Source organism: Sphaerodactylus townsendi, linkage group LG15 (assembly GCF_021028975.2).
Source record: "Sphaerodactylus townsendi isolate TG3544 linkage group LG15, MPM_Stown_v2.3, whole genome shotgun sequence".
In the NCBI taxonomy this organism is placed as follows: Eukaryota; Metazoa; Chordata; class Lepidosauria; order Squamata; family Sphaerodactylidae; genus Sphaerodactylus; species Sphaerodactylus townsendi.
Window position 1 is genome coordinate 16,278,987 of NC_059439.1, and position 13,931 is coordinate 16,292,917.

The 13,931-nt window shown below is 46.7% G+C and overlaps 1 protein-coding gene across 1 annotated transcript in view; it reads left to right on the top strand.

Annotated features, from left to right (window-relative positions):
- Positions 1–13,361, top strand: part of DLX4 (distal-less homeobox 4) — a 33,628-nt gene extending 20,267 nt beyond the window's left edge. The window contains exon 3 of the mRNA XM_048517716.1: positions 12,222–13,361. Coding sequence (XP_048373673.1) covers positions 12,222–12,473 — 252 coding nt within the window. The 3' untranslated portion in view covers positions 12,474–13,361. The remainder of the gene's footprint in view (positions 1–12,221) is intronic.
- Positions 13,362–13,931: the final 570 nt, after the last annotated feature.

Genomic DNA, 13,931 nt, shown 5'->3' on the forward strand with positions numbered 1-13,931 from the left:
CCGTCAGGATTGAACTCAGGTCGTGAGCAAAGTTTTGAGCACAATACAGTGGCACAGGGCTCCTATGATCTCTGTGCCGTTTTGATAATGGAACCAATCCCAGTTTGCATTTTTTTTTTTTTTTTGCAGTTGAGGTTGAAATTACGAGGTAAGCCACGTTGGGTCCCCATTGGAAAGGAAAACCGGGTATCAATATAAACATCTAAATCAGCCATTCTCAACCAGGGTTCCGTGGTGACCTGGGGTGCCATGAGGATGTCCCAGGGGTACCGCGGCAACACTACCGCCCCCCCCCTCATTTTTGTGGTGTCTCCCACTGGCATCAGCAAGGACATGGAGCTGGCCCATGGGGCAGGGCCTACCATAAGGTCAGCAGCCACCACCACTCCCAGTGCTTCCCTTCACCCTGGGAGGGGAAGGTGGGGGGTGTGGCAAGCAGGGGCAATGGGAGGGGAAGGTGGAGGGTGGCGGCAGGGGTACCGTGAGATAGGAAGAGTGAGGTCAAGGGTACCCTGACCTCGAAAAGGTTGGAAAACACTGATCTAAATAATAAATTCAAAAGCATCACGCCCCAAACTGAGAAATGGTGTAATCCATTCTACCACTATCAGCTGCAACCTATTGCCTCATCTCAAAGACCTGGAGGGGGTATTTTGCATTTATATTGAGCTTTAGGCCAATCATTTCCATAAGTGAATTCCCTTTATTTTAACCTGAGGATACCTTTCTGACAGAGGCCTTAGTTCTGATCTGTTGACGTATAGGTTCTCCTTCCTCCAAATGTCTTAGGATCTGACTGTTTTGCACACACAATATCTATAGTCTGGGGAAGTAATTCACCGTTAGCGAATTAGGTCTGGCGTAAGGGCGTGGTTCTTCCCCACTTCTCCTGGCAGGCGCTGGAGGCCTCAAAACTAATGGTCAAAAAGTTGCACAGCCCTGAGGGCGGGGGTGAAGTGGCGTTTTGCCACTGAAGGCACCTGCCTGTCTGTTAACTTGAACTCGGAGGTATGAGCACGTTATGCCAATTTTATGCCAGCTATGTTGGATGCCTGTTTGGTTCTCTGACACATGTGAAGCGTGCGTTGTTCTCTCAAAAGCCCCGCATGAACTGGGATCCACCTATCTGCCTTTCTCTCCCGGGAAAAGCCCATGTGCCAACTTAGGTCTTCCCAGAACTTTCGCTTGAGTATCCCGTTCCTGAAATTTCTTATGTATGTCACCACTCAAGCACACTCCTTCTCAGTCTCAGTACCTGTTCTTTGAAACAGAAGAAGAAGAGTTGGATTTATATTCCCCCCCCCCTTTCTCTCCTGTAAGGAGAATCAAAGGGGCTTACAATCTCCTTTCCTCCCCCCCCCCCAAACAAACACCCTGTGAGGTGGGTGGGGCCGAGAGAGCTCCAAAGAACTGTGGCTAGCCCAAGGTCACCCAGCTGGGGTGTGTTGGAGTGCACAAGCTAATCTGGTTCACCAGATAAGCCTCCACAGCTCAAGCAGCAGAACGGGGAATCAAACCCTGTTCTCCAGATTAGAGTGCACCTGCTCTTAACCACTACACCACGCTGGCTCTCAGGAGGATTCCCACCATAGCACAGTAACATTGTCAAATTTCCTTTTTTAGCAGGCTTTTGGGTACAGTTGAATCATTGGTCGGTTGGGATGGCAATAAATGTACAGACAATGTGAACAGACAAGCAAAGTTTTTACATGTAGGGGAGTTGCTTCTTGATTTGTTCAGCCTGCCGCCAAAAACAAAACCACTTATATTTAGAGGGTGATCTTTATAAAGTAAGATTTGAACTCACTCCATGTCCTAAATCACAGGGTGAGACCTAGTGCTAATGTCATATTCTGGATCAGCTTCCAGTCATTCTAGGCTTGTGCTAGAGATCCATCCATTGCTTTTGTTTGGGGTGGGTTCTTTCTTGTGTGTGTGTGTGTGGGGGGGACCTGTTGCAAGGGCCCTCTTGCCCTGCCACCTCCCTTACAGGTGGCTGAACAGCTCACAGAGATCGGGAGAGACAGGCAGATGTCAGATGTCAGGGGTGAACCCACAGCCAGAGGCACAAATAAGATTTATGTTGGGAAGAGAGAAGAAAGTCAAGTGAAAACCTGCTGAAATCTGCATGCTGAGGATTTGAGGTGGGGGGAGCACTGAGGTAGAAAATGCTGCAAAGGATTATAAAATGGGGCTCTTTCTCCAGAGACGTAGAGAAGACCTTGTTTGTTTGATTCCTTTTGCCTGAGCTGGATCGTCACAAACGTTCATATGTAATATTCCAAGATGAGCTGTCCCACGGGCATTCCTTAAAAAGAAGAAGAAAGAAGAGTTTGGATTTATATCCCCCCTTTCTCTCCCGTAGGAGACTCAAAGGAGCTTTCAATCTCCTTTCCCTTCCCCCCTCACAACAAACACCCTGTGAGGTAGGTGAGGCTGAGAGAGCTCCGAAAAGCTGTGACTAGCTCAAGGTCACCCAGCTGGCATGTGTGGGAGTGCACAGGCTAATCGGAATTCCCCAGGTAAGCCTCCACAACTCAAGTGGCAGAGCTGGGAATCAAACCCGGTTCCTCCAGATCAGAGTGCACCTGCTCTTAGCCACTATGCCACTGCTGCTCAATTGGATTTTTGGAAACTTCAATTGGATTTTTAGCTCGTGAAGTGCATATTTATGTTATGGCACACCAATTCCAGTTAACTTGTGGAACTCCCTGCTACAAGATATACCGATGGATGTCAGTTCGGATCTGGTTTACACAGGAGACAGAAAAAAGTGTCAAAGTGCTGAGGCGGTAGAAGGGGCGGGTCCATTTCCAAAGTTCCCTTAAATTCATAGCAAGTGAAAAATGGCAAGATTGAAACATGTGTCTCAGTGAAGAAGAAGAAGACTTTATTTACAGTCAATGACCAAATATATTACAAATCTCCAAAATATCTACAACAAAACAAGAATGCAGATCTCTCTCCCGTATTCCAGCACTATCCATCTATAGATCATTATACTTTGTAGTAGACACACCAAACAGCATAAAATTTACTTTCAGGACAAAACAAAAAATATCTTAAGGGGGATGCCATATTCACATCATTTTTTTCTGTTTCATTATGAAGACACAGAATCTTGCTACCTCTTTAGTAATATTCTCCTTTCCTTATCTCTTGTAATAGTTTTTCACAACAAACTTTATCAGAGCAATATGTCATCTTGTGTAGTAGATGTGACAGGCATTTTTTCCTTGCCTCCTCATAAAGGGGACACTATAATAACATATGCTCTATAGTTTCTGCAGAATTCAGAGAGCAAGAACATAACCTTGCAGCATAAGGTATCTTTTGATATTTCCCTTCTAAGACAGCAGAAGGTAAATGTGCACTGCTTGCAAGAGTAAAAGCTCTCCTTAGATCTTTATTATCCAGATAAGTTAAATAAAGGAGCAGGGGCAGGTGTCTCAGTGGTAGAGCATCCATCTGCTTTGCATGCGTGCCATTTTCTTGGCATCTGCTCGGTTACAGGTTCCATCCTTGGCACCTCCAGTTACAAGGATCAGGTAACAGGTAATATTATAGTTTTTTGCCTGAAACCCTGGAGAGCCCCTTCCAGTCAAAATACACAACACTGACATGCCTGATTTAGTACATGATAGCTTCATGTATTCCCCGTGGAGCAGAAGATACTATGTGAGATAGAATTTATTTTATTGTCATGGACAATTTCTACATCATCTCCTGCTTCAAAATGTTTTAAAGCCAGTGTTCTACCACAGAGCTGTGGCTAGAGTTGCCAACAGGCCTGGGGAAAAGAGATCCTGTCTGTTTAGTCGAGTCTCATTCCATTCCATGAAAAGCTTGGACTGCCCATTTCCACACATTAAGCCTCTGTAATTTATTTATTTGTCTATCTATCGATCAATCATATAGCTTGCGCTTCTCGTACGCAGACGTTTCAAAAGCATTTAGGCAACGAAGCTTCAAACCAATTCCTGAAACCCCCTACACAATATTTCTCAGTCAGATTCAATAAAACAATACACAGTAACAAAAAAATGTTACACAAGCAGCCTTGTCAAGCCACGGTCTGTAAAATAGGAGGCAGAAAGATAAGCTGTTCAGTCTCGCATCTAGGTTAATGATCCGCTCAATTAATTATCAATCATCCGCTCAATGCGATTGTGGAGCCGACAGACGGTCAATCACATCATTGGAGAATACCCTCGTTGTTCTTATCAGAGTGAAGTCTTGGAATTATAAAATGTACCAATGAAACAACTTGAGCAGATAAGTAAGCCTCTATTAAAGGGACAGGACGTTTTTCTCTGATGGTGCCCCCGTGCCACCTCATGCTGCAACTCCAGACCAGGCCTAAGCTCGCTTAAAACATAGGTGTCAAACTCACGGCCCTCCAGATGTTATGGACTACAGTTCCCATCATCCCCTGCCAGCATCATGCTGGCAGGGATGATGGGAACTGTAGTCCATAACATCTGGAGGGCTGCGAGTTTGACACCTGTGGCTTAAAGTATGTGTGTATGGAGGGGAGGGGAGGGGAGGGGGTGGGGTGGGGGGAGAATTAGACAGACGAACAAAAGACAGGTCTGTCATTACCTGTCAGCCATGATTGCTAAATGGAACCTCCAAATACACAGGTAGCATATCTCTGCATGAGTTGCTGAGGGGGGGCGGCAACAATGAGGGGAGTTTTGGGCCAGCTTGTAAAGATTCTGGGGGTATTTGACTGGACCCTTTTTGATTCAGGATACTGGGCTGAATGGACCATCGATTTTATTCAGCAGAGCTCTTTTTCTGTTTCTACGTATGTCCCCAACGTGGGTCATGTACACAGCTGTTACGTAGGGTGAGCAGCAGTGGCGTAGTGGCTAAGAGCAGGTGCACTCTGATCTGGAGGAACCGGGTTTGATTCCCAGCTCTGCCGCCTGAGTTGTGGAGGCTTATCTGGGGAATTCAGATTAGCCTGTGCACTCCCACACATGCCAGCTGGGTGACCTTGGGCTAGTCACAGCTTTCCAGAGCTCTCTCAGCCCCACTTACTTCACAGAGTGTTTGTTGTGAGGGGGGAAGGGCAAGGAGATTGTAAGCCCCTTTGAGTCTCCGGCAGGAGAGAAAAGGGGGGATATAAATCCAAACTCTTCTTCTTCTTCTAAGTGAGGAAGGAAAAAACAAAAGCATATCTAGGAGCAATCCTGTAACTCACTGTCTGACACGGCTGTGATTTCCAGGTGCGCTCACTACCTGAGTGATGTGCTATTTATTTCCAGGTGTAGCGGTGTAGCAGCAGGAGCACCACTTTCTCTTGTTCCTCTGGATTGGGGCCCATCATAATAAAGGATGCTTATTTTGGACCTGACAGGGAAAACATATTTGTGGGGTAGGCCAACCAACCCCTCCTCCTGCCACTTTAAGGCATCCCTTTGGGGTTGCCAATCTCCAGGTGGGGCCTGGGGCGTTGCCAGAGTGATAACTGTCTGATCTCAGGCTACAGAGATCAGTTTTCCTGGACAAAATGGCTGTTTTTGGAGATGGACTCGATGGCATTATATCCTGTTGAACTCTCTCCCCTCCCAAACCCTGCCCTCACTAATCTCTACCTCCACATCTCCAGGTGTTTCCCAAGCCAGAGTTGGTAACTCTACGACAATCCACGTTTTTTTTACCTCACAGGCGATTTCTTTTGAAATCTGCTTCTTGTTTTCTAAATACTCTTGGCCCTAGCGAGCCCTGTGAGGTCAATAGGAAGGAATCAAGCAAAGATCAAGCTAGAGATGACTTGAAAAAAGACGTCAGGGTGGCTGGAGAGAATCTACACTTCCCATAGTGTGCACAAATATTCCTTCATCCCAACATCCTCCTCCAGTCAAACAGGTTCCACAGGCTTTTGAAACCATACAGGTACCTGCAAAACCTGTTTACTGAGGAGAAGCAACAGTGGCATGAAAAATTCTCCCCATAAGCTTGAGTCACCTTCAGCTCTCTGGGGGTAGAAGTCATCAGTCCCAGCGTCAGCAGGTCTGGTGCAGATGGACAAGACAGACTTTAAATTAATTTAGGCTTGGGCAGTCTCAGATTCGAATCACGACTTGCCACGGACTTCCTTGGGCCATTTTGGGCCGGCCATTCTCTTTCAGCATAACTTACCTCACAGGATTGTTGGGAAGGTAAAATAAAGGTGGGAAGAGCCACGTGAGCTCCTTAGAGAAAGAGCAGAGAGGAAGTGGTAATCAGTAATTCACAATCTCTGCTTTGTTGCTGCCATCTGCGGAAGGCTTGTTGTTGGCCTTAAAGTTACCAACTTCCTGGTTGAGATTGGAGTTCTTCTGGATTCATAGCTAATCTCCAGCACTTGTAGTCAGACCTGCAGTGAGCATACAGTCCCTTCGGGTCAGATTCTCTGTTGTGCACACATTTTCCCCGCTCCTGAACTCACTGTTCCGCAGACCAGAGAATCCCCATGGTTCGCGCAAAGTGTGACTTTCCCCCTGCCTGCACAGGGAAAGCAAAGCAGAGCAGTATACATTTGGATCCCAGAATTTGGCAAGAATTGCCATTCTTTGGGGTTCAGCTTTCGAGAAGTTGAATCTCAAGGGGAGAGTAATATGTATTGTCTTTACCGCATTGTCTTTTGGAAAATGTCTGTGCATACTTGATAAAGCGCTGTAGTGCAGAGCTTAGCACCACGGCCTCTGTATTTCAAGCAGCTGATACCCTGTTGTGAGGAACTTATGTTTTGGAGTGTTTAGAGTGCCCTCTCAGATTTTTTTTTAATTGGTCAAAGACAGCGATTGAGAAGTAAACAAATGAAGGATATAGAAAGTAGTACAGACCTTCAGAAATTTGTAAACAAGGTATGTGCATGATCAGGTGCTGGGAAGTAAGGACATGTCTTTCCATTGGTTTTAGAAATGTATTTAATTTTGTTTAATAGTTTTAATCCTGCCCTTCTTCTATCAAGCTTCAGGCATAATACATGTACACTTCTATCTTATCTTCACAATCACCCTGTGAGGTGGGCTATGCTGAGAGAGAGTGACTTGCACATGCTCACTGAAATGAGCTTCCCAAAGTAAGGAGTTGAACCCAATGATTCTCAGATCCTGGAGCATCACCTTAAGCACCACACCAGGCTGGCTTTAATATGTTGCCGGGAATAAAAATTCAGCAGAATAAACAGAAAGAAAAGGATACTGTGGAACAGGGCCAGATTAAGAAGAAGAAGAGAAGAGTTTGGATTTATACCGCACCTTTCTCTCCTGTAAGGAGACTCAAGGTGGCTTACAAGCTCCGTTCCCTTCCTCTCCCCACAACAGACACCTTGTGAGATAGGTGGGGCTGAGAGAGTTCCCAAGAACTGTGACTAGGCCAGGGGTAGGGAACCTGCGGCTCTCCAGATGTTCAGGAACTACAATTCCCATCAGCCTCTGTCAACATGGCCAATTGGCCATGCTGGTAGGGGCTGATGGGAATTGTAGTTCCTGAACATCTGGAGAGCCACAGGTTCCCTACTCCTGGACTAGGCCAAGGTCATCCAGCAGGAATATAGAAGTGCAGGAACACATCTGGTTCACCAGATAAGCCTCTACCACTCAGATGGAGGAAGAGTCAAACCCAGTTCTCCAGATTAGAATCCACCTGCTCTTAACCACTACACCACGCTGGCTCTTAAGCCCTTGGCTTGCGGGTACTTATGCCACTATTTACACCCAGCTGAACTAAAATCTGATGACTTCTTTTTTCACAGCGCAATCATGTTCCCTGTCCTTTTCTCTTCTGAAATCCAGACTTCTGCTTTGACATGTTGGCTGCCATTTGTTCTTTTTAAGAATTTGTAAATAATAACTGTTTTGGCTGGTCCCAATGGCTCATGGGAACGTTCGAACACGTGCGATCAAAGTCACAACTAGACTGTGTTGCTCATTGAGGTGTAATAAGGGAGGGAGTGGCGTGACGTCACGACCCTGATGCTAGTGCACTATTAGCCCACTATAGTATACGTCAGACCTGGGCATTGTACGGCCCGTGTGCCACATCCGGCCTGCCGGATGACCCTGACTGGCCCCCCTGCCGTGCTGGGGGGCAAGGCACCTTTGAAAGCCCCGCAGAAGCCGGTTGCCTTGGCTGCCGGCTTCTGCGGGGCTTTCAAAAGCGCCTCGCCCCCCTGCCTTTTGGCCTGGCTTTCCACAATATTTTCTGTTTCTTATGCGGCCCCATGGAAAAAATAATTGCCCACCCCTGGTATATGTATTACTACAGGGCAAAGGACAAGGTGCCTTTAACTTTTGGAGCGCTAGGGTGCTGGCAACAGTGCCTCAGCAAAATAAAATTAAATTAAAATTCTCAGCATTTTGGATAATATGGCTCTGTTGTGAACTGGCATGTAAGGAAAACAGGGAAGGAATCTGGCAAGAATTCTGAAGGAACAAAGGATGCACTAAAGTGCGACAAAAGCTGAAGGAAAAGACCCCCGCCCAGTGTGGTCTAGTGGTTAGAGTGTCAGACTAGAGTGTGGGAGACCCAGGTTTGAACCCCCATGGAAGCTTGCTGGGTGACCTTTGATCAATTGCATTTGATCAATCAAATGTTGGAGAGGAGAATGACGTGAGCTAGTTGGGGTCCCCATGAGGGAGAAATGCAGGGTTTAAATGTAGCAAATAATAATAAATGTTAAACAAAACAAGGAAATGAGAGGAGGTGCCGTTAGCCGCCAATGCCTGAAGTCTTAGAAACCTCATTTTTTCCAAAACTGTAGACTTGTTGTTTTGAGATGGGGGACCTCATCACCTTTCCATCAATATTTTAAATGGTTGTCTGATATTTGCAATGCAATTTTTCATCTCCCCAGCCCCCAGATTTGCCACTTGATCAGGTGGAGTGGACTTGGCTTGGGGCAGAGTTTTAAGCTGAGAGAAGGGGAGACGGCATCTTCCTGTATTTTTCCATCTCTTGAGATGCCCTTAAGACCAAAGTTTAGACTTTGCCCTCTGAGATCTTTCCACAAATGTTATTGTGCAACCATGTTCCTTTTTGTGTGTGGCGGCAGGCCGGGGGGTGGGGAGGTGGGAAAGATGATTTTTTTCTTGCAAATGTTTGCCTGGTGTCGGGTCACCATGGTGAGGTTTGAACATGCAAAGGAAGGCCAGCTGCTGGTAAAGTTTGTCAGAGAGTCTATACCAGCATGAGTAAGAGCCAGTGGATTCTAATTTGGAGAACTGGGTTTAATTCCCCACTCCTTCACCTGCATGGCGGAGGCTTATCTGGTTCACCAGATGTGTTTCCGCACTCCTACATTCCTGCTGGGTGACCTTGGGCTAGTCACAGTTCTCTCTGAACTCTCTCAGCCCCACCTACCTCACCAGGTGTCTGTTGTGGGGAGAGGAAGGGAAAGGAGCTTATCAGCCACCTTGAGTCTTCTTACAGGAGAGAAAGGTGGGGTATAAATCCAAACTCTGCTTCTCTTCTTCTATACAAGCCCTATCCTTTTCAAAGGCCATATCTTCCTCCTCCTCACAACAGCTCTGGGATTCCGGATAGAGCAGTGATGGTGAACCTATGGCACAGGTGCCAGAGGTGGCACTTGGAGCCCTCTCTGTGGGCATGGGCACACAGAGTTCATTATGTGGGGGCGGAAAATCACCCCCCCCCCACACACACACACACATATCTAGGCTGGCCTGGGGCACTGAGCATGACGTGCACGCACTGCGGTGAGCAGGGAGGACTTGGCTGGCAGGCCTGGTGCCTGTCCTCCGGGTGGTTGCTGCTCGATGGGGGCGGGTGGTGCAGAGGAGGCAGAGATGCTAGAGAGGCACAGAGTGGTGCGCCCGGGACTTATACTGGCCGGGAGGCTAGAGCAGGCTGGGCCTCCTTGCTCCGAGCTGGGTGGGGCAGGAGTGAAGAGGGAGTTTCCAATCCACGCTTTTTTTTCTAAATCCTAAACTCCTCTCCAGCATTCAGGTTAAATTGCCGCGTTGGCACTTTGCGATAAATAAGTGGGTTTTGGGTTGCAATTTGGGCACACGGTCTCAAAAAGGTTCGCCATCACTGGGATAGAGGCTCTGTTAATCCTTTTTTTGTGAAGGAATTAATCCGGGAAAAGCCTGATAAAAAGTACCCAGAAACTATCCAAACCATCCCCTTTCTGAAAAGTTTGGCCTGATCAAAGCAGCTAAGTCACGTGCAACTAAGTGACCGACTCATGGGCTTCAAGGGGTGCCTTCAGGATCCATTGAAAAGGACCCTGGGCCACCCTTCAGGGATTTCATGCAATCCTGTTCCCCAACCCCTCAATAATTACTTCTATCCTAAGGTGTCATGTCTGCAGCCAAAACCCTTGTGTACATAGTCTGGCATACCAGCCTCCACTCTATAAGAAGTGAATAGGTGCATGGGTTGGCAGCCAGTGTAGCATAGTAGTTCGGTTAAGATCCGTGAGACCTGTATTCAGATCCCCCCTTGCCATCTTTGACACGATAATTTAAAGAACAATGAGTAACGTCAACGTAACATCGGCACTGTGCATTTATTATTTTTCACAAAGCATAGCAAAATGACCCCCGGGTTTCCAGCAATCTCCCATTTCCTATTTTGGCTACAGTTTGGATCTAGGGTTGCCAACTTCTAAGTGGTGGCTTTTGATCTTCCACCATTGCAGCTGATCTCCAGGCGACAGAGAATAGTTCACCTGGAGCAAAATGGCCACGCTGGACGGTAGACCTTATGCGGCATTAGTACCCCCTTTAAGTCCCTCCCCTAGCTAAGCCCCACCTTTCTCAGGCTCCACCCCCACCATCTCCAGGTAGTTTCCAATCTGGAGCTGGCCATCTGGGGCTATTTGGGTCTGTACATCTATAAGCACAGCAGCAGTGGCGTAGTGGCTAAGAGCAGGTGCACTCTGATCTGGAGGAACCGGGTTTGATTCCCAGCTCTGCCGCTTGAGTTGTGGAGGCTTATCTGGGAAATTCAGATTAGCCTGTGCACTCCCACACACGCCAGCTTGTGACCTTGAGCTAGTCACAGTTCTTCAGAGCTCTCTCTGCCCCACCTAACTCACAGGGTGTTTGTTGTGAGGGGGGAAGGGAAAGGAGTTTGTAAGCCCCTTTGAGTCTCTTACAGGAGAGAAAGGGGGGATATAAATCCAACTCTGCCACCTCCGCCGCCGCCGCCACCACCACCACCACCACCACCCTTGGAACACATTTTCCTGCCTTCTTCTATAAACCTAGGTGGGCTCAAGAGATGGAGAAGTGCCTTAATAAATGTGGCCTTCCATATAACATCCATATGATCAAAAATTGGGATCATTTGAAAAGTGAGCTTACCCAAAGAATCAAAGATGTATCACGACAGTCTGATCTGGCAAGATATTCAGATTTTCCTCTATGCTGTACACAGAAATATATCACTGCCCCTGCTCCTTATTTAACTTATCTGGATAATAAAGATCTAAGGAGAGCTTTTACACTCGCAAGAAGTGCACACTTACCTTCTGCTGTCATAGAAGGAAAATATCAAAAAGGATACCTTTACGCTTGCTAAGGTTATGTTCTTGCTCTCTGAATTCTGTAGAAACTATAGAGCCTATGTTATTAAAGTGTCCCCTTTATGAGGAGGCAAGGAAAAAATGCCTGTCACATCTACTACACAGAATGACATATTGTTCTGATAAAGTTTATTGTGAAAAACTATTACAAGATAAGAAGGAGAATATTACTAAATGGGTAGCAAAATTCTGTCTATTCATTATGAAAAAGAAAAAATGACTGAATATGGCATCCCCCTTAGATATTTTTGTTTAGTTTAGTATTTTATGCTGTTTGGTGTGTTTACAAAGTATAATGATCTATAGATGGATAGTGCTGGAGTACGGGAGAGAGATCTGCATTCTTGTTTTGTTGTAGATATTTTGGAGATTTGTAATATATCTGGTCATTGACTGTAAATAAAGTCTTCTTCTTCTTCTGCCTTCTTCTGGCAACCCAAATTGTTCCTCCCAGGTTCTCTTTCTGCGTTTCCCCTGCCCCCCAGGAAAAGGTTTCCAGGGGTCATTTTAGAATCCAGCTGGAAGGTAAAGTCAGGAAAGCCATGCTGTGTGAATAGCCTGGCTTTCCTGACATCATCATCATTTCTATTTATTCCCTGCCCTTTACGATCATCTCAGTTCTAGGCAATCGTGTCTCTTTCCTAACCTGCCTGCCCTTCCTTGGTTGTTGCAGGTCAAGATCTGGTTCCAGAACAAGCGTTCCAAGTTCAAAAAGATCATGAAGCAGGGCTCCAGCATCCAAGAAGACCATCTTCACAGTTCTTCGTCTTTGTCCCCATGTTCTCCCAACATGCCCCCACTCTGGGACATCCCCATGGCGTGCAAAGGAACCCCTCTGCCTCCCAGCGGCTACATCAACAGCTTTGGACCTTGGTACCACCAGACCCAACACCAAGACGTGATGGGGAGGCCTCCGGTGATGTGACATCACAAGCTCTCGGGGCACCCATCTGCCTCGAAGCCAGGATCCGGGTCCCTGGAGCACGGAAGCCGGGGCGTGTACAGGAAGGATCGGTCCTTTGAAGGACTCACCAGCAGGTCTCTTCCCAAGAGCAGCTGTCTGGCTGGAGATGCAAAGGACTTTTTCTGAACTGTTGACCAATGGGATTCTCAATTGTGGCAGCAAATGTGAGCTGAAGCCGGGGAGAGACCTCCCTCTGCCCACTGAAACGTGACCAGAAGTCTGGCTCCCATTTCAAGCAGCATCTCTTCATCAGGGAATTCGCAAGGCCGGGGTTCGTGTTTTGTTCCGAGGGGACAAAGCCCAACCATTTCATCTAGTGGTGTTAGCAAAATTAGAATCGCGGCCATTCCCGCCCCCCACTGGTAGGCCCTGCAGCTTTAAAAAGAGGCAGAAATTAAATGGGTAATGTTTTTTTTTCTCAGCATGGAAGGAACAAGAGAACTTCATTTGTTGAATTTCTGCTGTTGCTGGTACAGACAACTGCAGGGGCACGGGGGGAGGGGGGTGTTTGGCAGTCCTAATTAGCATAGCAGGATTTTGAACTTCAGAAAGCTCTTCTTTGGACATAGAAAAGGAATGACAAACTGTTTAGAAATACATGACATCAGGATTTGTGGGGATAGAAGACAGGTTAGCTTGGAGACCACAATCCAACAGGTCAGATTCAGCCAGCTTTTTCACTGAATCTTGCCCAATTGTCTGCCCCACTTCAAGCCCCATCTCAAATGAAGAAGAGGATTTATACCCCACCTTTCTCTTCCATAAGAAAACTCAAGGTGGCTTACAAACTCCTTTCCCTTCCTCTCCCCACAACAGACATCTTGTGAGGTAGGTGGGGCTGAGAGTTCAGAGAGAACTGTGACTAGTACAGGGTCACCCAGCGGGAATGTAGGAGTGCGAAAACACATCTGGTTCACCAGATAAGCCTCCGCCACTCAGGTGGAGCAGTGGGGAATCAAACCTGGTTCTCCAGATTAGAATCCACCTGCTCTTAACCACTGTACCCCGCTGGCTCTATGCAGATGAAAAAGATGGCTGGATCCAATCTAGGCTCTTCTCACTAGACTAAAACTGGTAAGAACCTTATCCCTCCCTGAAATGTTTAATCAACCTGCACCTCCTTCCCCCAAACATACAAGTGGTGGTTGCAGATAACTGATTTCTGCACAAAACCCCAATCTTCTGATGCTGAAAAAAATAGTTTTTATATTCAGACCTTTTCTACAAAGCCAAATTTGCCTCCAAGTTTTATTTGTCACAATTTGAAAAATATATATTCGAGCCAGGATTATGTTTACAGTTTTATGGAAAGTTTGTGGAACGGGGAAGCCCCGTATTTCCTCCCCATCCCATTTCTTTTGAAAATAAGACTCCTGCTTCTTTTGACCCCATATAATGGCTGCAAGATGCAATTAAACT